Source organism: Arachis stenosperma, chromosome 2 (genome assembly GCF_014773155.1).
Source record: "Arachis stenosperma cultivar V10309 chromosome 2, arast.V10309.gnm1.PFL2, whole genome shotgun sequence".
NCBI lineage: Eukaryota > Viridiplantae > Streptophyta > Magnoliopsida > Fabales > Fabaceae > Arachis > Arachis stenosperma.
Window position 1 is genome coordinate 505,734 of NC_080378.1, and position 24,487 is coordinate 530,220.

The window sequence follows — 24,487 nt, forward strand, 5'->3', positions numbered from 1 at the left end:
CTGATATAATACACCTGAACAACAACAACTCAATTAAAATAACAAAAAACCAGTAAAGTGTAGATACACCCACACTTCTAGCTAAAATACACCCAAAGAAGAATTGATCTACACCCGAGCGTCTGCTATAAATTCCAGGTAATTAATCACAACTAATACATTGAATGGACAGATTCATGTTAACGTGTTACTTTCACAGTCAATGTTCAGCAATTTTTCAACTACACAATGCTATACAAATTACTGAAAGAAAAATCAAACCTCAGAAAATTCGTTAAATTCAAATTCATAATCCACTTCGCCTGGATTCAGCTGACAATCAGAGGTTGAATGATCCATTATCTTCAAAACGAGTTCAAACTTTGATTTCAGAAAACAACAAATCAAAATAGAAAACGAAAGTCGAGTTGCAGAGAGAGAAAAAGGTAACGTAAACGAAGAACATACTAGTGAGAAAAGGACAGGAAAAGAACGATGGAGAAGAAGGAGGGAAGGCGCGCGAGAAGAAGAACAACCAAATCTCAAAATATCGAAAACGAAGAAGGAAACAAATATTTTAAATTTGGTAGTTAAATATACGCGGGATGTTATATAGCGCGTGTAATCAATGTACGTGGAGCAGCGCGTATTTGTTTAATGAATACAAGCCCTAATGGCTTGTATGCAGAGCTTTTCCGATAAAAATATTCAAATAACCAAGTTTGATTAATTTAGTGATTAGTTCACTAATCCGTTTAAACAAGTGTTGTGGGTTCGAATTTCACTTTATACATACAACAATTTATTAACCAACGAACGACAGGATTAGTCCTTTGACCTGTGTGGAGGATACCGTAAAAAAACAAAAAAAATTTCAAATTCAAATTTATATTACTTTATAGTTTATTCTACTTTCTTGTTCCCTGTCCAGTCGCCGCCACACTCCCAGCAGGCCAACACCGTCCCGTTCTGCTGCAGCCACCAGCGTCCAGTTCTTCTCCAGACGCCGCCATCCTTTCTGCTCCGCCGTGATAGTCTCCCTCATCTCCGACGTTGCCTGGCCTTCCTCTCCCAGAGATTGAAGCTGCGAGTTCCTCTGTCCGCCACTCCGCGAGCTCTGTTGTCGCCTTGCCGTCGTCTTCTGCCTCTCGTTGCCGTTTTCTTCAGCCAGACTCGCCTCCAGTTCCATCCCTTCCGGCGTTCAGGTATAATGCGCGACTCTGTTCCTCGATTCAGCTCTTCAACATCTCGTCGCTAATTGTTCTTCTTCAGCATCCGTTAGTTGTTCTTCTTGTTGCTAATTCTTGTAGTTATTGAATATATTTGCTGTTATTGTTCTTGATTACTTAAAGTTTTTGCTAATAATTGTTCAGTTCTTGTAGTTATTGCTGTTATGGTTATTATTAATTTGTTAGTGATTGTTGCTGTTGCTGCTACTGTTCTTGTTGATTTATTAATTTTTTTGCTAATAATTGTTCAGTTCTTGCTAATTTTTTTTACTACGATTGAACCATTGATCTAGTGAACCAGTAGCTAGATTGAATAATCATTCATTCTTCTAAGGTGGTGCTAATAAATTGTGTCAGCTAATATAATAAGATGTCGCTGCGGCGTTTCTTGGGATTTTCCGATGGTGAGCTGATGAGGTCTGATGCAAAACCTTGCTCCAGGTTGATGAGACACACTGCTGGGATATTCAGTGTTGGTGGAGCCTTAGGATTTTGGGTTCTTTGCCGATTGCACTATGGTTTGCTTTTTTCTTTTGTTCCCTTGTTTATGTCTATGCATCTTGTTATTTTTCACATGCTTTCCAAGTGTTTGGTGAAATGCTACACTTATCATAATGGTAAGATTTTAGTTTCTGCTTCCTTGCATTTATGAATGTCTTTCACAAGCAAATTTCAAAGGTTCACCCATTTATAAATATATAATACATGTTTTTTATCCTTTTTTAATCTGTGTTATTCGGTACTTTATGTATGTATTCTCCTAAGCCCTTAACAACCCATAGTTAACAGTATCACTAGTGGACTAGGAAACAATAAAAGATCATCATTCTAGTAAATAATGGGAAGAATGTAACTCTGAATACTTGGTTACAGAGAGATATGCTTAGCTCTACTTACCTCGTCCAGAATTACTACTATAGAAATGGGAAATGAACAAACAATGTAATGCTAGCAGTATCACTGAATGTTTTTTAGAAGATTATAGTAATGTAACAGGTTCAATACACTCTTGTAGCAGTATCAATATAAAGTGTAAGATTATGGTAATATAACAGGTTCACTACACTTAACCCTTTGATTCTTTAACCACACTTGCAATTAGTCAAAGAATTGGGATCAAAATAGAAGAATGGAGAGAGACGAAATCCTATTCATGGATTAGGTAAAACCATGCTTGACTTCAGACTTTTTTCTGATGCTAGCCCCATATAACCCCTCCAATTTGTAGCTAACCCTTCATGAAATCCTTAAGCGGCCAAGCCAATTCAGGCCCATTGGCACTGCTACAGAAGAGTAGTGACATTGTCCCACTTGAATCTCAGCAAACTCTTCTGTTTGATGTTTTTCCATGTTTCATTTCCTGTGATTTATTTGGCTTCTTGAAATTGTTACAACTTTGAGCCCTTGCTTCTTTTTTTGGCCTTTTTTCTATTTACCAAAACAAAGAATAGTCATTTGATCTTCCTTGGATGATGATATTAAAGCAAATAGATAATGTATGGATCTTTTTCTTGTCTAATTAGAAATAGGAAATCAACTTATTAATGCGAGCCAATATGACTTATACAGATTTCTTGTCTGCTCTTTTGGTAGAAGCTAGTCCTAATGTTATTTGTGAACATTGCACTGAGATTAGCCACTACTTTTCATTTGTCACACTTTTTCTCTTGTTGGCTATGAGTTTGTTTGTAAGTTGGTTTTAGAGAGAAAGGGAGGGGAAGGAAGGTTTGTAGTGTTGTACTTTGAAATTCTACACTATAAACCACTTCCTTCTTCTCCTCTCCAAAATCCCAACTTGCAAATTACCCCTTAAATAGAATATGAGAAAAGAAAATAAAGCTGTAGAAAAGAAAGTAAATGTGTGTTTCAGATATCTGGTTTCACTCTAAAATGGTCTTATGAATTTTTCAAATAGTTTTGGGTGCAAACGTTTTCAACTTTTTTGAGTCCTTCCACAGTTCCACTACAACTAATAATCAAGTTTTTGCATCATTATCACTGCAGGCCCTCGAATTACAATTCCCAGGAGTCTTCGTTGGGCAGCTTGTGGTGCTGTAACTACAAGCGCAAGCACAGCTTTGCTGGTTCGTTTATTTAGTCCCGAGTGTGAACCCCAGAATATCGCTGCTTATGACAACAAAAAGTAGTACTGGCTGTTCCTCTCTCTCTCTCATTACATAGAAAGCAGAAAATGATATATTTTGGGATGCTTTAATGATGGACTAGCAAGAGTGAATTACACCACACTAGTAACTCTTAGCATCTACTTAGTGAATCAGGTTACCGTTGTATTGCATTTGTAAGTTTTATCGTATGTCCTATGAATTCTATTATATGCTGACTATCAAGATCATCAAGAAAGTCAGCAATTTCCTCTTTGGTCTGATAATATGCTGAAACTAAAAAAATATCTTATATAATAAAAAATCACACTTGATAATATCAATGGAATCGAAAATAAAAAAGATTTATTCTCATTTCTATATATACTCACTTTTTATAGACAAACTTGATTTGATTTAAGGGACTACAATGGTTAGATTCAACAAGCATTCTAAGAACAACATTTTGGTTAATGTATTACATTGTATATTTCTATGCTCTAGTGACAAAACTTCATCTCAATTTTATATCACTTATCACAGTATTGCATGTTGTGAACCCCCCCAACTATAAGGGAGACAAAGAATGACCCTGTCCATAGATATACAGGCTACATGTTTCTTTCCATTTTCAGCAGTTTCATAACTTAGATTTAGCTGCAGAACTTTGGCTTTTAACCTTTCTGATTAGGCCTTCTTGAACCAATGATGCAAGAAGCTGCATGTTTTTACAAAATAGGCACACCCACCATAAGAATCAAAAGGAATATGATTTTTGATGGAGATTATGTTCAAATGATATTACACTTACCTCTCGTTTCTGATTGAACATCTGGCCTGTGACAGTGCCACGTGCATTATAGGCACTAGGACTAAAAATCTGCAGAACACATTTGAAGGGAAAGTCACAATTGTCAAATATTGATTGATTGGTTCATTGTTCATTTGAAAGAGGAACATTGTGAAACTCACCACATATAGTATCCAGTCATCAGCTATTACAGGTCGGTGAAACCACATCCTGAGAAATGAATTTGAAGAATTGAAAACTTTTGAATGGTGGTATGCCTGAGATGTAAAAAATGTTAATTGTGTACTTACGCATGATCAAGACTAACAGAGCTTGCCTTCATACCCTGCTTCCGGTGGGGATTCAAAGCTACTTGAAGAAATATTAAATCAGAAGCAAAGGCCACCACACACCTAATGGATAATGGACAAACAAAAAATATGAAATCCAAGAAAGCTTATGCCTAATGTTAAGTATTCAAAAGTGATACAAGATATGTACCTATGCAACGCCTGATCATCTGAAAGTTTTCCCTTTGCTCTAAACCAAAAATTCAAACTGCATAAAACATTTAAACAAGTATTAAAGAAGGCAAAGAATTGATCTACCCTTCTTTTCCCCTGCAAAGTATATTACCTGGGAGGAGATTTGGTCTGATTTGTTGAAGTTGTAGGTTCACAGAACCGTATCTCTATTGGCCAAGGGGTGAATTTAGTTGTAGCAATTTTGTTCCGGTAAGTTCTGAAGCAACAAACTTAGTCATCAGAGATCCTTAGTTTTAGATACATGAATGTTCTCTAAATAGAATCTTATATATATTCTTTAACAACACATTGCACCCCCCAAAATCTTACTTTGGAAGACGAGGGTCAGTAAGGCGTCTCTCCCGCAGCTCCTCCATTGACAAAAGCTAGAAACAATTAATAATCTGAAATCAGCAACACCATTTTCATTCTTAAATCTTAATTAATATAAATAACCATGTAACTTACCTTATCTGGTGGAGGCACAGATGGCATGGCTACCTCCTGGTGGTCAAATCCTAATTCTTCTTTCTGTATATTAAGAAAATAACTTAAGCATACTCTGAATTTATGAAAGAGAATATGTTAAATGAACATGTCTCAGTTGTTGTTGCATGGGAAAGTTCATTCAATACTGTCTCTAAGAAGAACATAAATTACTTGAAATGAAGCCAGCAAAGTGAACACAATATTTCCCTTTTGAATTGCATCAACTCTCCGCGTGGCAAAGCTCTTTCCATCTCGGAGACGATCAACTTTATATACAATTGGCACTGGAAGAAGAATGTTCATACTAAGTATGTTTGTTTACAATTATGAAGTAAAGCAAACAATTTATTTTAGCAGTGCAATAATCTACATGAATGCATTGAGTTTATCTTGGTACAGAAGCATAGAGAGCTTGAAAATTGAAATTACTTACTGCTATTATTGCTTAGATAGCTTATGCTTAATGAGTTATTTACCTATTTTTATTCAAAGTTGATTACCTACTCATTAATCTAGTCTCAGCAAAAGACATTCAGACAAAGGATAAACAGTTCAATAAATATATATATCTCATCTTAAGAGAAGTAAAAAGTATCAGAAAGAGAAGTTTATGAGTAAACATGCTTACTGTGTAGGTCCCCTGGAAGAATAAAATAGGCATGCAAGCTGTGAACAAGCTTAGAAAAGTCAACTGATTTTGATGCAGCAGCCAATGCCTGCAAGTAAGAGGTCATCTCAGTAGTCTATGTCTAGAAGCTTCTACTGAAATAAGTCAAATGCATTATATGAACATACAGCAGTTTTGTCATACCTGCCCAATAAACTGTCCCCCAAACACCTTGCCAAAATGTGGAGCATCGGGAAGGGTAACTCCTTTGAAAATATTTACCTTCAAAACAGAAAGTGGAAAAAAGGCTATAAGGTTTTCAATGTTGATATGCAACATGTTAGTACCAATCATCAAAGATAGACATCTATGTATAGGTTAGCTTTTCTTTATCCTTTCTAGTAGAAATCAATATGAATGAATCCATTTCAAAGATTTTCAAAGTAATAACCTCAATGGGTTCCAAATGCAATATAATCTCCAGAGTTGAAGATGTTTTGACAGAGTTGTCGGCTCTCCAGATAGAATTAGGGTGCAGCAGTGGCAAGTGTTCTTGAGGCAGCACCAAGCAAGTGAGCTAACACAAGAATCAACAAGAGTGAATACAGGCTGACATAGGAAAATTAAACAATGCATGATAAGAAACAAACTAATAGGGCACCTTTGACAAAGCAATGACATCTGTCTGGTGAACTGGATTTGAAAAACCTGCAAGTAGAAGGATTATTAACTAAAGAAAATCTAAAGAGCCAACACTTTTATTAAAATTTAGTCAGCATTTAACTAACAGAAAAAAATGTGTAATCTCACATCATCAAATATAATTTCACATAATTAAAAATACTATTAATGACTATAAATTACAAAATGTACTGATCCCCTAATACTACTGAACTAACTATTCATGATAAGACAAAGATCGAAGGACGAATTATGTTTACTACCATAACCAAAGTAGTCATATCTTTTCAATTGAAACTGTGGACGAATTTCATCATTGGCCTTCACAGATCCAACAACCTCAGCCTCTCCCTCCCAGATGAAGTAGACACCATCCCCAGCCTCACCCTCGCGAGCAACATACTCTGCTGCCTCTACACAAGTACATACAACAATTCAACAACAATAGTAGAATTTCCAGAAAATTCACTGCATGATTCTATGCTAACATGTTCTTCGAATTTACCATAGTGCTTGACAACCACGAGTTGAGATATCTTCCTGACTGAAGAGCGAGGAAGCCTCTGCACAAGAGGAACGCATCCCAAAAACTCAATCACTGCAACACAAAACAAACAAAGAAACAATGTTATTGCATTCGTTTTCTGTTTTTCTCTTGATCCAAACACTCAATTCTCTCACCTTGCTCGTTGTCCATTTCGCACTCGATTCAAAAACAAATTCAAATTCGCTTTTTGTTTGGTTTTATCGCCACAAATATGACGTATATATATATATATAGTATTATAGTACGTGGAGTGGGTGGAATACAGTGTGATGCGAGTGTGGGTTTATACGGTGGAGCCGCAAAGGCAGTGACGGTGATGTGAGGGTTAGGCGGAGAGAGAGAATGAGTCAAAAAACACTTTTCTCAAAATTTAAATATGTTTATTTATTTCTTGACTCATATATATCATATCATATCATATGTCATCTTATATGAAAGTGAAGAAAAGAAGAAGGAATGATAGAATGTTGGGCGTGCACGTGAATAACGGTGGTCGGTGGTGGGCCACAGCGGATCTTAGTCTCTGTTCCGTCCAAAAAATAGGTACGTAATTAATTGCCATGCCGTCTCTAACTAACTCTAATCCAACTTAGATACAGTGGAGTGACACATATCTAATTATCTATCACATCCAATCACTGGATAACAAAATATCTATCCCAAAATAATTTCGGATATAAGAAAATAATCTTGTTGTTCATAAGATAAGATTAACATATATTTGGGTGGTTATTTATTTTATATTATATTATTGAAAACATTCATTAAATTAGGATAAAATATTATTTTAATTTATAATATTTGGACTAAATTTTAATTCCATTCCTAATGTTTTAAACGTTTTATTTTAATTTTAAAAACATTCAAATAAATTCAATGTTATATCACCTTTAAATTTAATATGAATAATTAATGAAGTAACATGAACATTAATAATATTTTTAATTAAGTCATATGTTTTTATTTTCAGATGTTAAAAAAATATAATTAAAAATCTTTTTGTAATATTTCTTTTTTTATTATTTTTTTTATAAAATTTTAAGTACTAATAATCAATAATCAATATTTTAAAAATAAGAAAAATTATATATATTGATGATCGTTGGAAGGTCGATTTCACTTATATAATGAAATCGAATGTCATTATTTTTTTAATATGTTAATTGCTTGTGTCAAATTTAATAATGGTACAACATTTAATTTATTTGAAATTTTTTAAAACTAAAATATGACATTTGAAATGTTAGAGATCAAATTAAATTTTATCCCAACAATAATTAATTTACCTAATAAATTATCATATTATATTGAAAATTAGAAATACAGTTGACCATGAGCTTATTACTTACATATAAATAATGCTCATTTGATATGTATGATCTCTAATAGTCTAATTACCAGAAACGGGTCACCATGAAGAGCACATGATGATGATTATTAAACCTTAATTCAACTAAAATGAGTTAATTAAAGGAAGAAGTAATGCAAAAAGTAGTTAAAAAAGTCAAAAGTCAATTCACTCATAACACAAGGAATTGAACACGCGTACAAAAATGAGCACGACCCACAACTAATTAATTAGTAAAGCAAATTTTATCAAGATATTAGAGGAAAATGAAAATGCTAGAAGGGATAACAGACCATACTACATTAATAATAAAAGTACTCTACAAAAATATCTTTTTTCGATTTTTTTAAATTTTACAGAAAAATAAAATTAAATATTTCATGCAAAAAAAATTTTATTTATTAATTACGTTTAGATATAATAATATAAAAAAATTTTTATTTATTTATTATATAAAAAATATTTTTTTAAAAAAAAATTAGAAAAAAAGATATAAATAATAATTTTTAAAAAAAGATATTTTTTATTTTTAATATTTTTTATTGTTAAAATTTTATTAAACACGTTAAAAAATAAAAAATATATTTTTTATTAAAAAATATTTTTTTTATCAACTTAATAACATTCAAACAAACATTTACCCTCTTATAAAATGTTTATTCTTCCCTTTACTATTAAATAAATTAGCAATTGGCCTTTGTTACGTGAGTAGTATAGAACTTGACTATCTTATTATATTCATGAGAGAGCCTAATATATCTTGTTATATAAACTAAAATTAACTCAATAACGGATATTTATTGAAATGTGCACAAAGAAGAATTAAGATCATATTGGTATAATTAAATGGATGAATTGGAAGTCACCAAAAAAAAAATTAGAAATGTATGTGTGGACTATGGAGTCATAATGCACCGATGTTAATTTAGGGAAGGGATCAAGGCATGTTCTACCAAGTCCAATAACTTCATCACCAAAGCCCAATGTTATTGGGTTTGGTTTAGATTTTTCAACTTTCATCCGATGAGGTTTTTGCATAACTTCAATTATACTTTATATTAGTGTCTACCTTAGAACAAAATCATATAATTTTTTAATCTTATTGTATATGTTTATGGTTTTGCAAATATCATGATTTTGTTTTAGCTTCTGTTTAATATTTTCTTTTTTAAAAAATGATTTTTTTTAAATATTTATTTTTTATATTAATTTTAATTTTTTTTATTAAAGATAAGAAACTTGAATCCACAACCTCTTAATTGAATATGGAGAGAGTTATTATTATTATTATTATCTTTGGTAAAAAAAAAAAAATTATATTCTTAGAATTTTTCCTATAATATTTATATTTATTTATCAAACCGCATCAAATGATTCCAGTGAGTAGATTCTGAAAGCCTATGATTAAGAAAATGACTTTGACTGGCAGGTATCTTTGTCTCATCTTCAATACCCTTTTCTTCTCTTTCTTGTTCTTCTTCTCTTCATTGTTCATTTTCCTTTCTAATTCTACTGATTTACTCCAACCCACACCATCCCTTCACAATTCTCTGCTACCCTTTTGGAAAAAGTTTCAATTGTTGGTTGTTGAAAGTTCAAACTCTCTGCTATTTAGTCTTCACCCAGCAACCATTCATAGGAACATACAAAGAGTGTAACCAATCACTTCCTCTCTGTGCTTGTGATCAAGGACTGGGTATCTTGGAAAATGCTTTAGGTACTTCAATTCAACTCAAAGTTTTCTTTTTTGAGATTGTGACTTGCATATCTGTGTATTCACCTCTTGAGTTTTGTTTGTCTACCATGTTGGTTCATGTATGGAGATTGGAGATACAATAGTGGTTTCTTTAAGCTTTCAGTGTTTGTTGTTACCATTCATATTGCATAGAGTTGTTGAATCTATTCTGAATCCTTGGATTATCCTTATATGTTATATTGAGGAAATAGTTAAGGGTTTCAAACTTTGTTTTGAGCTGAAGCTCATTCAATCATTGTATGGCAAGTGAAAAGGTTCTGATACCATGTTTAAATCCATGGAAGTAAAAGCCTCAATTACTTGAGAGAAAATGTGAATGATTTTATGATATTTTTGGAGGTACAATGTGATTGCAGCATATGTCCTTTTTATATAGACACAAACACAACCCTATTTTTGATATTATCTACAATATGAGATTTATATGCTATTTCCATTTTTGACACTTTTCAACATACTTGAATCATAGGCATTGATGTCATTTATCTGTGGCCTTCCTATACTTGAGTGTGTGTATTGTCTTGGGTGTGCTCGTTGGGTTTGGAAGAAATGTCTGTACACTGCAGGCTATGAGAGTGAAAACTGGGGCTTAGCTACTGCTGAAGAATTCGAGCCTGTACCTCGAATCTGCCGGATAATCTTATCGGTTTATGAGGAAGATCTTCGGAACCCCCAATGGGCTCCACCAGGGGGTTATGGCATGAACCCTGACTGGGTTGTCTTGCGTAAGGATTATGAGGATAATCAAGGTTGTGTTACTCCATACATGATATATCTTGACCATGATCATGCTGAAATTATACTGGCTGTTAGGGGCCTTAATTTAGCAAAGGAAAGTGATTATGCAGTTTTACTTGATAACAAACTGGGGCAGGCTGAGTTTCATGGTGGTTATGTTCATAATGGGTTACTTAAGGCTGCAGGCTGGGTTTTCGATGCGGAGTATGAGGTTCTTCGGGATTTGATAGCGAAGAATCCGACATATATGCTTATATTTGGTGGACACTCCCTAGGGGCAGGGGTGGTAGCATTATTGACATTGCTAGCACTTGATAACCGAGACAAATTGGGGATACAGAGAAACAAGATAAGATGCTTCGCCTTAGCTCCTACTCGGTGCATGTCTCTCAATTTGGCTGTAAGATATGCGGATGTTATCAATTCCGTTGTACTCCAGGTTGGATAGTTTTCTCTGATTTTGATCTTGTTAACTTTCCCTGACTGAACTAGTTGACACAGTAGTGTTTTAAGTGGACAACATTATCTGTTAAAGTTTACCAACGTATGCACAAAATTAGCCGTGAATGCATGCAATCATTTGGGTTCTGAAGCCTTTGAATTCTAATTTGATCAAAGTCGTAATTTTAAAGGGATAATCTACTTGGAGAAAAGGGCTAGTAATGGCTGAGGTGAAAATGGGTAACTGATGATATAAACATGAAAATGGACTTTATATCACATCTATGTTTGCATATGTAGCATGTTTTTGTGTCAGTTTTAGTGTTGAATATAAACAAGAAAATATATTCTTACAATTCATACAAGTAAACGTATCTAGCCTATATCTTCCCCCCCCCCCCCCCCCTCCTTAACTTTTACCTTTGAATTTATTAGTTTTGTGCACTAATATTCCATACATGGTTTCATCTGGCAAGCAGGATGATTTTTTGCCTCGGACAACTACTGCTCTAGAAGTTGTCTTCAAGTTGCTTTTATGGTAAATTTTGTATGTCTTCCTTACCCTTTTCCCCCAATTAAGGCATCAATGAAAACTATAATTAAGCTGTCAGTGTCTTAACTGTATGAAAACTGAAATGTAAAGAGATTGAATTCAAGATGCATTACATGGAATAATTTGAATTTTGATACAAATTAGTGAATTTTGCATTGTATATGTACAATTCATCTTTTGCCATTAAGATGAGCTAAAAAAGTTTTGAACCCTTTTGTTGGCAGTTTACCTTGTTTACTGTGTATAATGTGCCTAAAGGATACTTGCACACTGGAGGAGAAGATGCTTAAAGATCCAAGGCGTCTATACGCACCTGGTCGTCTCTATCACATTGTGGAGCGGAAGCCCTTGAGGTAAATTATGATACTCTGACTACAAATACTTTGAATGTAACTCTACAAATGTCAACATAGATAAGATAGAGTTGAAAGTTTTAAGTTTATGGTTTCTTATATAGAAGAGACAAATTTGCATATATTTTTCTTTTGGGGAAATTCAAAAGAAATTTAGCTTATTGTGGGTGCAGGATAGGAAGATTTCCACCTGTCGTTAGGACAGCAGTACCCGTTGATGGAGGTTCGATCATATTGTTCTTTCTTGCAATGCGACTTCCGACCATGCCATCATTTGGATTGAGAGAGAAGCCCAGTGGGCTCTTAATGTAAGCTATTAATTTCTTCCAATGAATTGTATTCGTCAAGTTCATCGTAGCTGTCGAATTAACAGAATACATAAATTCAGTTCTAGTTTTAGTCTTTATTATCTTCTCTTATCTTTATGTTATCTTTTTATCTTATCTTATCTTTACTTTTATCTTTCGTAGGCAATGCTCTATATATATTTAGTTTTACCTTCATAATTTACAATTCAATTCAATCAATCAACATTCAATAAAAGTTCTTCATCTTTTCTTTTCCTATTCTTTCACAATTTTATCACAATTAATTGAAACTATATGGATTTGCTGAGTAATCTAACCTTCAATATTATATAGGGATATCCTTCAAATATATCAATGTATCTTGTTCTTCCGAATTTTTTTTCTCTATATACTGATGACTATATTTTATAAATATGGTCTAAATCCTAAAAGTTGAATTCTATTTTCAATAAGAATTTGTGTTACTATTTAGTACTAATTTATCATTGTTTAGTTTTGACATGGCAGTGTGTATCTGCATTTAAAGCATTATATTTCTTGCAACAGTTAATGCTAGAGAAAGATAAGCAGATGGAAATTCCAGCAGAACAAAAGATGGTCCGGCAAGAATCACTGGCTCGGGAGCACAGCCAAGAGTACCACGCGGCCCTTCAAAGGGCGGTCGCTTTGGATATTCCGCAAGCTTATTCGCCGTCCTCATACGGAACCTTTCAGGAAATACATGACGGGGAAGATTCGGGCGGTTTGAGAAGGTCCAAAGGGTCTTTCTTGTCCAACAAGAAAAGAACAGAAAGTTGGAATGAGTTTGTTGGGCGCCTTTTTGATGTAGATGACTCAGGTCATATGGTTTTCAAGAAGACAAATGTGTGAAATAGTGTGCTTTTCTAATAACCACTATCTTAGCTTGAATAAGTAGCATTTCTTTCTTTCCTTTCTTTGTCTCTCTTCACTTTTTCCTTGTTTTAATTTTGGTTTTATTAACAATCTTAACGAAAATTAACATCATAATTGAATTATATCTTTTGGTTTCTCACGGTATTTTCTAGTCGCGATCTCTAGGTGAGTATGAGGAGACTATGTCATTTGAATTATAACTCATTGGTGGGTTTGACTCAACTTGGGTTAAAGGGAATTGGTGTGAGTATTTAATTTGATCAACAAAATGATCCAATGCAAGTGCAATCTTAATACATATCCCTATCTATATTGCAATCTAGTGTCCAGATTCTGTGTCTTACAACTAATTTCTTAGCTCATAATCTTTTTTCTTAGGTCAATCTTATTATATATGTTTTAGATATCTTTTTATCACACTGTTTTGTGGTTGGAGCCAGAGAATAATGTCTCTGCATCCATGGTTGGAAATTGGGATAATTTCAATTTTGGAATTACTTCTTTATTATCTAATATTTAACTAAATGATGATTATAAATGAAGAGATTTCATTTTACTACATTTAGTTCATTGATTAAGGATATACTTGACAATTTAGTAATAATTTTCATACAGAAAAATGAGAGTAATAGATATCATAAAACAAAAAATGACATTATAATTTACATAAAATATTACCCCATTTATATGGGAAATGACATTGTGTTTGATATAATTAAAATAACGACTATTTTACATGCACACTAAAATTGTCAAGTATGGCTGATTTTGATTTACGAATAGTATTTTTATTAAAATAAATACATGCACAAAAAAGTCATCCCAAAACACTAAGTCAAACAAATAAAATATAATTCACTAAAAATAGTCAAACAATAAAATAACAGACTGAAAATATATTTAAAATCTTCAAATTGTAATGGAACATTATATGACTAAATATCTATTTCTTTCAATTGAGAGTCTATTTTCTTATAATGTAGAAGCGAGTATAAAGAATAAATGAAAAAGGGTCATAATAATATTCCTTGACTTGCAAGGTCAAAATTAGAGGATATGTATGGAATCAATGTATCAAACTTTGCATAAATGTTAATGGGCTAATATATGTATTTTTAATTTGCAACAGCACCTAAATTTCAAGTACTTGTTTGTGTCTATGTTACTGTGAAGGCACTAATGTGTTCATATGTTTGAATTTGACCAACAATTATATTATATATGTGTACTTATAAAATATTAATATAATGGACATTGTACTAAATTACATCTTATTATTAGATCGATTGACTGCAAATTCAATGAAGAACTTTATTTCATTAATAGTAAATCAACTGTGACATTGAATATGGTGTCTTATATTCTATAACTCCTCATTTAATAACTACTTTATTAAATAAAGAAAAAGATATAAAAATACAAATTTGTTTGAAAAAATGAAGGTAGAAAATAAAACAAGGAAAACATTTTTGTACTTACACAAGATTTGTTCAATTTTATGTTTATTCCTATCTCTATATATCATCTCAATAATGTTTTTATATTTTTATGTTTAAGTACATAATATAATAATTAGAGAAAATGATAAATCGATCCCTGACTTTTTGGTTTGCGGATATTTAAGTCCCCGAAAATTTAAAAATATATTTAAGCCTCTGACATTTTCAAAATCTGGACACATCGATCTCTTGGTCTAGTTTGTTTCATTTTAAAAATTTTCTCACGTGTGCATTCGTATCAACCAGGTTAGTACAAGAAAAGTCATGTTTGATTTTTTCGTTGGACCTTACAGATCCAAGTAAATATGAGGGATTGATATGTTTAAGTTTTAAAAAGATAAAAAACTTAAATATATTTTCAAATTTTTAAAAACTTAAATATCTGTGGATCAAAAATTTAAGGACCTAATTATTCTTTTCTTTAATAACTAATAAGTCAACAAAGCTTCTTCTATATGTATTAACTTAAAAATAATGATGGTTTAATGGTTAATTTCCTGGTCTTAAGCACCATTAGTAGTGGTTATTGACCAAGTAATTTAGTCAAAACCTTTTCACATAAGAATGTGAGTTCCATGCATTGCGGAATATACAATTTCCATCATGGTTGGTGTGCTTTCCTTACCAGCCTGTCTTTCTGACTGTGAATGCATTTTCTTACACATATTATGATTCAAGCTGGAAATTAAAAAAAAAAAAGAAAAGAAATATATATATATGCCATGACCAAATCATGTTGGTGTTATTATTTTAAAATCAGGTTGCTGGGAAAAAAGAAAATGAAACTATAATGCATGCTATGATATATAATAGAATATATCAGGCTTCTTTATTTAATTTTCTTAAATAAAATATTAAACCATCTACAACATAAAATAATCAACAATGCTTCATCACCAACTTAATTAAACAACTAGACAAAAAAAAAAAGTATTTTTCACGGTGGAAATTCAGGTGCAGTCGACTTCATGTGAAGTTGATAACTGAGAGGCGTTAGATGATTTGACTGATTTGACTAAATTTTCATCTAACAACTCTCAGCTATCAACTTCATGTGAAGTCGACTGCACCTGAGTTTTCACCATTTTTGACGCACACAGAAAACAAAGTGTATTAAAGTAAATAACTCTCTCATAGTGGAGGCTAAGAAAAATTTTTAAGCACTTTTTAGGAAAGATTTTATATTTTTACTAAAGCCATGTTGAAGGCCTTTACAAAAAGCCATGCCTCATGCTTGATGCTTGCTTATATATATATATAGTCTCATTCAGTTTAGGCCTCCATTATCTTTTATAAGTTATTAACTTATATACTAATGAATAATTAATGACTAATGACTCTACGCAAAGGGCACCAAGAATTTAATTAGTTTTGCTTTAAGCTTTTTGGTATATATCTTTGTTGGCACTTCTCCACTTTCTTGACAAATAATAATAATAATAATAAACCCTCATTTTACTTCTTAAACACAAAAGACAAATTTGTCTTTCAAATTTAAGCGTATTAATTTATTTTACATTATTTACAAAAAAATTTTAATTTTTGCAAATAATTAACGTGAAATAAATATATCTCTAACCATTCAAACACAATGTAAATCTAATTTAATCCTTGACAAAAGTATGGAAAACAAAGTTGTCCCAATAAATTCATCTCTTACTATTCAAATAAAAATAAACCCAATGCAAATGGCCATAAAAACATAAAGGATAATAAAATCATTCTTTATCATTCAAATAACAAAAAATATTATGTACACAAGTCATCATATATTTGTATAATATATGTACGTGTGATTTAATTCATTTCATATGTATAATTTAGATTTGGGTAAAGTATATTTTTTGTCCCTAAAATTTAATAAAAGTTTTAAAAATATCCCTTAGTTTTATTTTGTTTTAATTTTATCTCAAAAATTTTGTTTCAATTTTATCTCAAAATTTTTTATCAAACTTCAAAAACAAAAAATATACTTTACCCTTTAAATTTTAATATATATTTTATACGCGTGATTAATTTAATAATTAATTTTTAATATATCCGTAATATAATTATTCAAATAAGTAAGAGTGACAAATTAGTTACTACATATAGAATTAAAATTGTACATGAGGAGTAAATGATTAATATATGTTCAACTTTTAAAATATTGAAGAATGAATTATTAGTTGAAGAAGAAAATATTTTGTCTCCCATAATTGTTTAGATAAGGACAAAATTGAGAGTATATCATTATAAATTTATAATATAAACTTGTCTTATTTATACTCTGCCTTAGCTTAATTATATATGCATATGCTTGAGTTCCATTCTTCTTGTGATCCAAGCTTCTGACTTAGAACTATATATATATATATATATATATATATATAAAATTAAACCCAAAACCTTAGGCAGAAACATATATACATAAGCACATACATACATAATCCTCCTTCTTCATATACATACATTTTTTTTGTTTGATTAATAAGAAGAAGAATGTCATCAAAATCCAATAATAATAAAGCTTATTATTATGCTGATCTTCCAATTTTGGACATATCTCAGCCATTAGAAGAATCTTCATTAGAATCTCTCTCCAAAGCTTGCAAAGAATGGGGTTTTTTCCACATAATCAACCATGGAATCTCCAAAGATCTATGCAACCAGCTTCATTCACTGTCCAAATGTCTCTTCTCTCTCCCATCTGATACCAAGCTCAAGCTTGGGCCTTTCTCTAATGTCAAATCTTACACACCACCCTTCATTGCTTCTCCATTCTTTGAGAGCCTCAGAGTTAATGGACCAGATTTTTATCTCTCTGCAAAGTCTTCTGAGGATGTTTTATTTCACAAAACCAATTCCAAATTCAGGTAATTAATATAATCTAATTTAAATGCATTCATTGTTAATGTAACAAAATTTTATACATTTGTAGTCGCATCAGCAAGAATAACTACTTTTTATCTTTAATATTTGGTTCGAGATTATTCAAAAAGTACTCTTTTGATTCACATTTAAATTTTATGTACTTTATATCAGTATAATCTTAGACAGTGTTTGTTTTGAGGTATTGAGATAGAAACTACGAGATTAAAACCTCAATATCATGTTTGTTGGTTCAGAGACTTGTACTAAAATTTTGTCTCTATCCCCAAAATTTCATATTTCAGTACCTCCAAAAGGTGGAGACACAGGGGACTAAAATTTTTAGAAATAGAGACCGAAACTTTAATAACATTTTATACCTAAAATACCTTCATTTCAATTAATTAATTTTAATTTTACTCTTTGTACAAATTAAATTAGAATTTCATTCTTATTTTAATTTCTGTCTCCTACTTTACACCAAACAGAATACTGAGATTTATTTCAATCTCTGTCTCTTAATCTCTATCTCTCAGTCTCAGTCTTTCCGTCTCTGTCTCTCCACCAAACACTACCTTATGTTTTACATTAAAATAACAAAATATATATGTTCAATTCATTTAATCAAAAATTGATTCTCCTTTTGTTTGTTTGACAGTGAAACTTTGCAAGAATATTGTAGCAAGATGGCAGAACTGTGTGAGAAGATTGTGAAGATTGTGTTGATGAGCATAGGTGAAGGATTTGAGAAAATGTTCTATGATGATGAATTCAGAAAGTGCCATGGATACTTAAGAATAAACAACTATTCAGCACCAGAAGAAGAAGAAGTTGAAGGACTTGGAATGCACACAGACATGAGTTGCATAACAATCTTATACCAAGATGAAATTGGAGGGCTTCAAGTGAAGTCAAATGATGGAGAATGGATTGACATAAAGCCATCAGAGGGAACACTAGTGGTTAACATTGGAGACATGTTACAAGCTTGGAGCAATGACAAGTTGAGATCTTCAGAACATAGAGTTGTTTTGAAGCAACCTTGTGTGAATAGATTCTCTTTGGCATTCTTTTGGTGCTTTGAGGATCACAAAGTCATTGTGGCACCCAATGAGGTTGTTGCTCTTCATCATGCCAATAAGAGATTCTATTCTCCCTTTCTTTGCTTGGATTATTTGAAGTTTAGGGAGAATAATCAAAAGGGAAGCTTTGAGAAAGTTGGTTTTACTGTTAGAGATTTTGCTGGAATTTAATCAACTCCCTCCTGTAATTATTGGAGCTTTTTATTTAATTAAAATTTTATCTTATTATGTCAAGTGAGAATTTTGTCATATAATCAGATAAAAAAATTTTATGAAAAGAATTTAATATTCAATTATAAATTATTTTTTTAAATGGAAGATGGTGCTCTATGTTGTGAAGTTGTATAGTTTGCATGTATTTTCCATTGTTTACTAATTACTAGGGAAAGAAAATAAAGAGGAAAAAAATGTAAATTTATGTGTAACAGACTAGATTATCTGCTAACAGACTTCACAGTTTTGTCTTTGATGATAAGAATGATAGTCAAAATTCTCACACTCATTCGTTAAAACGCGTCATGCTAGAAAGAGGTATCCACACCCTTATAAGGCATGCTTCGTTTTCCTCCCCAACCGATGTGGGACCTTATAATGAATTATCCACTAGCATAATGTGTTCTGACAAATGAGTGTAGGAAATTTCGGCTATCATCTTTATCGTCAAAAACAAAACCGTAAGACCTTGTATACCAAAATAGATAATATCATGCTAGCGAATGGTCTAAACTGTTACAATATGGGCTAAAAAAGTTGGAGTTCCAACTACTTCAAATGAAAGAATAATAATGTATGTGTTATCCCGCCTTGTGCATGCAGCAACCCATTGGCCAGCGGCAAACCCTTAAATGGAGCTCAGTACTGCGACGGATTAGTCCTTGACCTGTTGGGTTGGGGGATACCGTGGGAAACCAAAAAAAAAAAAAATAATGTATGTGTTATATTATATATATTCTTATTGGTTTTGGTTGATGTGCACAATATATTTGTTTAACTATTTTTTGAGGCATTACTTAAAGAAGCAAATTATTATGAACTACTTAAATTATTGAATTTATTAATTTTTGATAAATAAAGCTGATTTTAAATGTATATATATCTACAATAATTAATGGATAGTTTTATGTAAGATATTAAAATTTGTGACTCCATCTTATGCAAAACTCTAAGCAACTCTAAGATATTAAATTTTTTTATAATGCATGGCAGCTTGTATATACAAGCTGTATTCTCCCCATTTATTTGGTATATATAAATTGGTAAAATTCTACAATCCAAGCTGTATCCCTTTCACAAAATTGATGGAGGTATCTGATCCCAAGAAATACACAATACATACATGGATATATATTACATTTAAGGAAAGTACTACTTAATTAGTTAATTATGAAGATAAAAAAGGGAATAAGAGTGTGAAAAAATGAAAGTATGAATTGTATTTGTGTGGAAAACATATTAATAAAATAATTATACAATAATGGCCTTTTATTTATATATTGAAATAATATTTATATACTGTTATTATTTATTTATTTATTTGTATAATTTTTTATGAATTATTTATTTGTATAAATAAAAACTTAAAACTCTAGTTAAACAAATATAAAATGCGGTCAACTTTTGAAAAAAGTGACCAGTCAAATATTCAATTAAAAAAATAAACACTATCAAATAATAATATTAATTTAATAATATTTTACATTAAAACTTAGCAAAGTCAGCTGCACACCTATTTTTCGAATAATATTCATAATAAATAAATAAATGCATTAAAAGACTTTGGAAAGAAAATTAACTAAAAATGAATAGGAATGAGAGTAAATATATCCATGCATACATCCATTATGTGTTATTTCTCAAGTAGACCTAAAGAAAAATAAACTTATATTATCTCACCTTTATTTAATTTATATCTATATTTTTTTTTTAGAAGTGTTAGGAATCGATAGATTTTGGAATTTGTAACCATCAATTTAGCTATCATTAATATTTTTAATAATGTGAAATTACATTTAATGATATAAAATTATTCTCTTTTTTTTATGATTGACCAAATTTTAATAAAAATACTGGCCTCTTCAACTTTTTCTATTATGAAATTGAAAAAAGTGGAGGGGACCATAATTTTTCTACCCTAATATCAAACGAGAAATGATAGCAGGAATATCCTTTTTCTTTTGTTTACTCTCCCACCTTTTTTAAAGGAAGAAAAAATGTAAAAAGATGAAAGTAACTTTCGGTGAACTTAATTTCTTAATTAAAATGCTTATAATTAAAAAAATTGACATAGTAATAATGATGCAAAATTCTACTGTTGAAAGAGAAAATATCTTAATATATATTTATATTCTCTCATTTTACCTTTTTACGTTTTTTTTAAGCAACTTAAAAAATAAATATAAATTCTGTAAACATCAACATTACTTTTGTAATAAAAACTTTACTAAAGTGGGAACAATGTAAAAAAACTAGTGATATTATATTATTATCATATATAATTAGATATTAGTTTACCTGGCCTTTCCTTAAATTCCACAAGGTTATTGACACAATATAATTTTGGATGTTTCATCTATCTTTTCCTCTTACGTTTTCTGGAAATTAATGATTTGCATTCTGGTTTTTATGATCATTATTGTCTACTAGGTAGTCATGTATCACATGCATGCTTTGCCACATTGATTAATTAAACATTGACGTGATAATTGTTTATTATATATTCTGTTACTCTCCATAACTTCATTATAGTATAACATAGATACTAGGAATATTGGCGGTGCAATTTAGATCGATTTTGAGTAAAAAATTTCATTCGATTCGAATACTAATTTTTTTATAGTACGGTTTAAATTTGATGTTTTTTTTTAAAAAATCTAATCTAATCCAATTCGATCTAATTTCAAACGGTTTGGATCAGATTGAATTTACGGTTTTATAAATTAAAAAAATTAAATATATATAACAAGATTCAACATCAAATTTTAAATAATCAACAATAATATAACAAGTCTCAACAATATCTTAAAAAACTAACGATAACATAATACAACAACAACAACAACAAAGCCTTGTCCCACTAAGTGGGGTCGGCTACATGAATCAAACGATGCCATTGTGCTCTGTCATGTATCATGTCTACAGAGAGACCGTTTACATGTAGATCTCGTTTGACCACCTCACGGATGGTCTTCTTAGGTCTTCCTCTGCCTTTTGCTCTTTGTCCATCTTCCATCTCATCCACCCTCCTGACTGGATGTTCTATCGGTTTTCTTCCCACATGTCCAAACCACCTGAGACGCGATTCAACCATCTTTTCCACAATGGGTGCTACTCCAACTCTCTCCCTTATATCTTCATTCCTTATTTTATCCAATCGCGTATGACCACTCATCCATCTCAACATCTTCATCTCTGCCACACTCAGCTTATGTTCGTGCTCCCCTTTAGCCGCCCAATGACGAATGGATTTTTGATGGTTTAGAATTTCTCAAATAAAATCTCGTTGTAAAGTATAGTTTCTAAACCAAACAATAATCCTTTCATACAAAAGATTGTTTGTCACAAGTAACAAACCCCTAAATTTATAAACCGAAGTATTGAAACCTCGGGTCGTTCTCCCTAGGAATTACAATAAAGTGTCTTGTTATTGGTTAGAAATGTATTTTTGGGGTTTTGGATAAGAAACATGAAAGATAAATGGTAAGAAAGTAAACTAATGGCTAAAAAGGTCTTGGCAAGGGTTGGTGGTCAAGGATCTCTATCCTAATCACTAACCACAATATGAGAATTGGCAAGGATTAATCCCATTAAATCATCCTCTAACTAGTAGTAAAGGAAAGTCAAATGAGCTATATCAATCCTAGTCCATAAGTCCTAACTCTCCACCAATTCAATTAGTGAGAACTAGAGTCAATGGCTCCCAATCATCAATCACTTGGACATTAGTAACTCAAGAGTTCCTAAGTTACCTTTCCAAGCCAAGAGTATAAAATTCTACTCTAAAATCCAACCAAGCATTTCATCAAACACTTGGAAGGCATAAAAGAAAAGCATAGTAAATGGCAAGAAAAGTAAATCTACACTACTCAATTACAAGGAATTAACAACAACAAATCAAAAGAAACACATTTATTAAGAATTACCTTTTATTGAATTGAAAGAATGTAGAAGGAACAATTCTAGATCTACAACAAAATCTAAGAACAACATAAAGGAAATTATAACAAAAGAATAGAAGAAGATGAATCTAACAACATAGAATTGAAATGTAGAAGTAGGAGAAAGCAAAGATTAAAACCTAAATCTAAGAACTAATCCTAATCCTAATCCTAATCCAAGAGAGAAGAGAGAGCTTCTCTCTCTAGAAACTAACTCTAAACTAATCCTAATGAGTGTGTATGAACTAATGAGTTGGAATCCCCTTTTCTCTTCAATCCTTGGCTTTAAATAGCATCTTTGGCGCCAAAGTTGGTTGGGATTAGGCCCCACAACCCTTCAGAATTCGTTGGCCACGTTTTCATTAAAAAATCATAAACCAACACCGACGCGTACGCGCACAGCACGCGTATGCGTCCATGGAGTGATTCGCAGGTGCGCGCAAGCGCCAGGTGCGCGCGCGCGTCCATGGGCGATTTCAACTTCTTTGACTTTTCATGATTTCTCCACTTTGCATGCTTTCCCTCTTCACTCCTTTGATCCATTCCTAGCCCTTTTCAATCTGAAATTACTAACAAACACATCAAGGCATCTAGTGGAATCAAAGGGAGATTAAAACCATCAATTTAAGGGTCTAAAAGCATGTTTTCACATCTAAGCACAAATAAGGAGACAATCATAAAACCATGCTATTTCATTGAATAAATGTGGGTAAAAGGTGATAAAATCTCTTAAAATCAATACAAGATAAACCGTCAAAACGGGGTTTGTCAACCTCCCCACACTTAAACCAAGCATGTCCTCATGCTTAAACCAAGAATGAAGTAAGGGTATGGCATTTATTCAATGGAAACTAACTAAATGCAATCTACCTATATGCAACTATCTAGATGAATGCAATTGCTTGGTCAAAATAAATTAATTCCCAAGAAGCATATATGAACAAGGGCTAAGGACTAACAAGTCTAATCCACAATTGATTTGAGTTATTAAATATTTTTACAAACTTGCATGAAAAGAGATGATCATAGGTGGAAACATGTAATTGAGCATCAAACCTCACCGGTAGTGTTTGCACTCTATTCGCTCAAGTGTTTAGGGTTGATTCACTCAATTCTCTCCTAATCATGCTTTCTAAGATTTGTTTTTCTTCTAACAATCGACATATATTTCATGCATGCATACAAGTATCATGAGGTCTTTTCTTTAGGTTGTAATGGGGCTAGGGTCAAGGTAGGATGCATATTTGGTTAAGTGAGTTTGAAATTTGAATCTTTGATAAGCTTAAACTTCCCACCTACCCTATGACATCCTATACAATTAAATTCCAACCTAACTACCCATTTTTCACTTTTTCACATACTCATGCATTTTCTTTTCATTTCACAACACTTATGCATTGATTTTATTGAGCTATACTTTGATTTGGGGCATTTTGTCCCCTTTTTATTCATTTCTTTTTTTTTCTTCTTTTTTCTTTCTTTTTTCTATATTTCTCTTCTTTTCCATATTATTTTTCTTTTCTTTTTCTTTTGTTTTTCTCATTTTTTTCTATATACAAGAAT

General features: G+C 31.7%; 4 protein-coding genes across 5 annotated transcripts; 3 read left to right on the forward strand and 1 right to left on the reverse strand.

The window, feature by feature from the left end:
* Positions 1–910: 910 nt before the first annotated feature.
* LOC130960710 (uncharacterized) lies at positions 911–3,633 on the forward strand. 2 transcript variants are annotated; one of them, XM_057886157.1, is made up of 3 exons: positions 911–1,184; positions 1,543–1,726; positions 3,213–3,633. In XM_057886157.1, exons 2-3 carry the CDS (start codon positions 1,579–1,581, stop codon positions 3,353–3,355), a joined length of 291 nt encoding a protein of 96 aa, XP_057742140.1. In that variant the 5' UTR covers positions 911–1,184; positions 1,543–1,578; the 3' UTR covers positions 3,356–3,633. The 2 variants fall into 2 exon arrangements, with proteins under 2 accessions (XP_057742140.1, XP_057742139.1); XM_057886156.1 differs by having other exon boundaries at positions 1,566–1,726.
* A 26-nt stretch (positions 3,634–3,659) lies between these two features.
* On the reverse strand, positions 3,660–7,136 carry LOC130960711 (acyl-CoA hydrolase 2). The gene is made up of 16 exons (XM_057886158.1): positions 7,083–7,136; positions 6,907–6,999; positions 6,665–6,814; positions 6,382–6,428; positions 6,172–6,297; positions 5,925–6,002; positions 5,742–5,829; positions 5,285–5,397; positions 5,093–5,155; positions 4,955–5,010; positions 4,737–4,841; positions 4,602–4,658; positions 4,412–4,513; positions 4,283–4,331; positions 4,122–4,190; positions 3,660–4,028 (listed from the first exon to the last, which is right to left on the reverse strand). Exons 1-16 carry the CDS (start codon positions 7,096–7,098, stop codon positions 3,951–3,953), a joined length of 1,290 nt encoding a protein of 429 aa, XP_057742141.1. The 5' UTR covers positions 7,099–7,136; the 3' UTR covers positions 3,660–3,950.
* A 2,596-nt stretch (positions 7,137–9,732) lies between these two features.
* On the forward strand, positions 9,733–13,627 carry LOC130960377 (uncharacterized). The gene is given in 7 exon segments (XM_057885756.1): positions 9,733–10,013; positions 10,522–11,229; positions 11,711–11,769; positions 12,009–12,137; positions 12,311–12,357; positions 12,360–12,445; positions 12,992–13,627. Coding segments are annotated over 6 exon segments (1,347 nt in total). The 5' UTR covers positions 9,733–10,013; positions 10,522–10,527; the 3' UTR covers positions 13,316–13,627.
* A 3,666-nt stretch (positions 13,628–17,293) lies between these two features.
* Positions 17,294–19,004, forward strand: LOC130962150 (gibberellin 20-oxidase-like protein). Its single transcript, XM_057888259.1, has 2 exons — positions 17,294–17,693; positions 18,347–19,004. Exons 1-2 carry the CDS (start codon positions 17,320–17,322, stop codon positions 18,939–18,941), a joined length of 969 nt encoding a protein of 322 aa, XP_057744242.1. The 5' UTR covers positions 17,294–17,319; the 3' UTR covers positions 18,942–19,004.
* Positions 19,005–24,487: the final 5,483 nt, after the last annotated feature.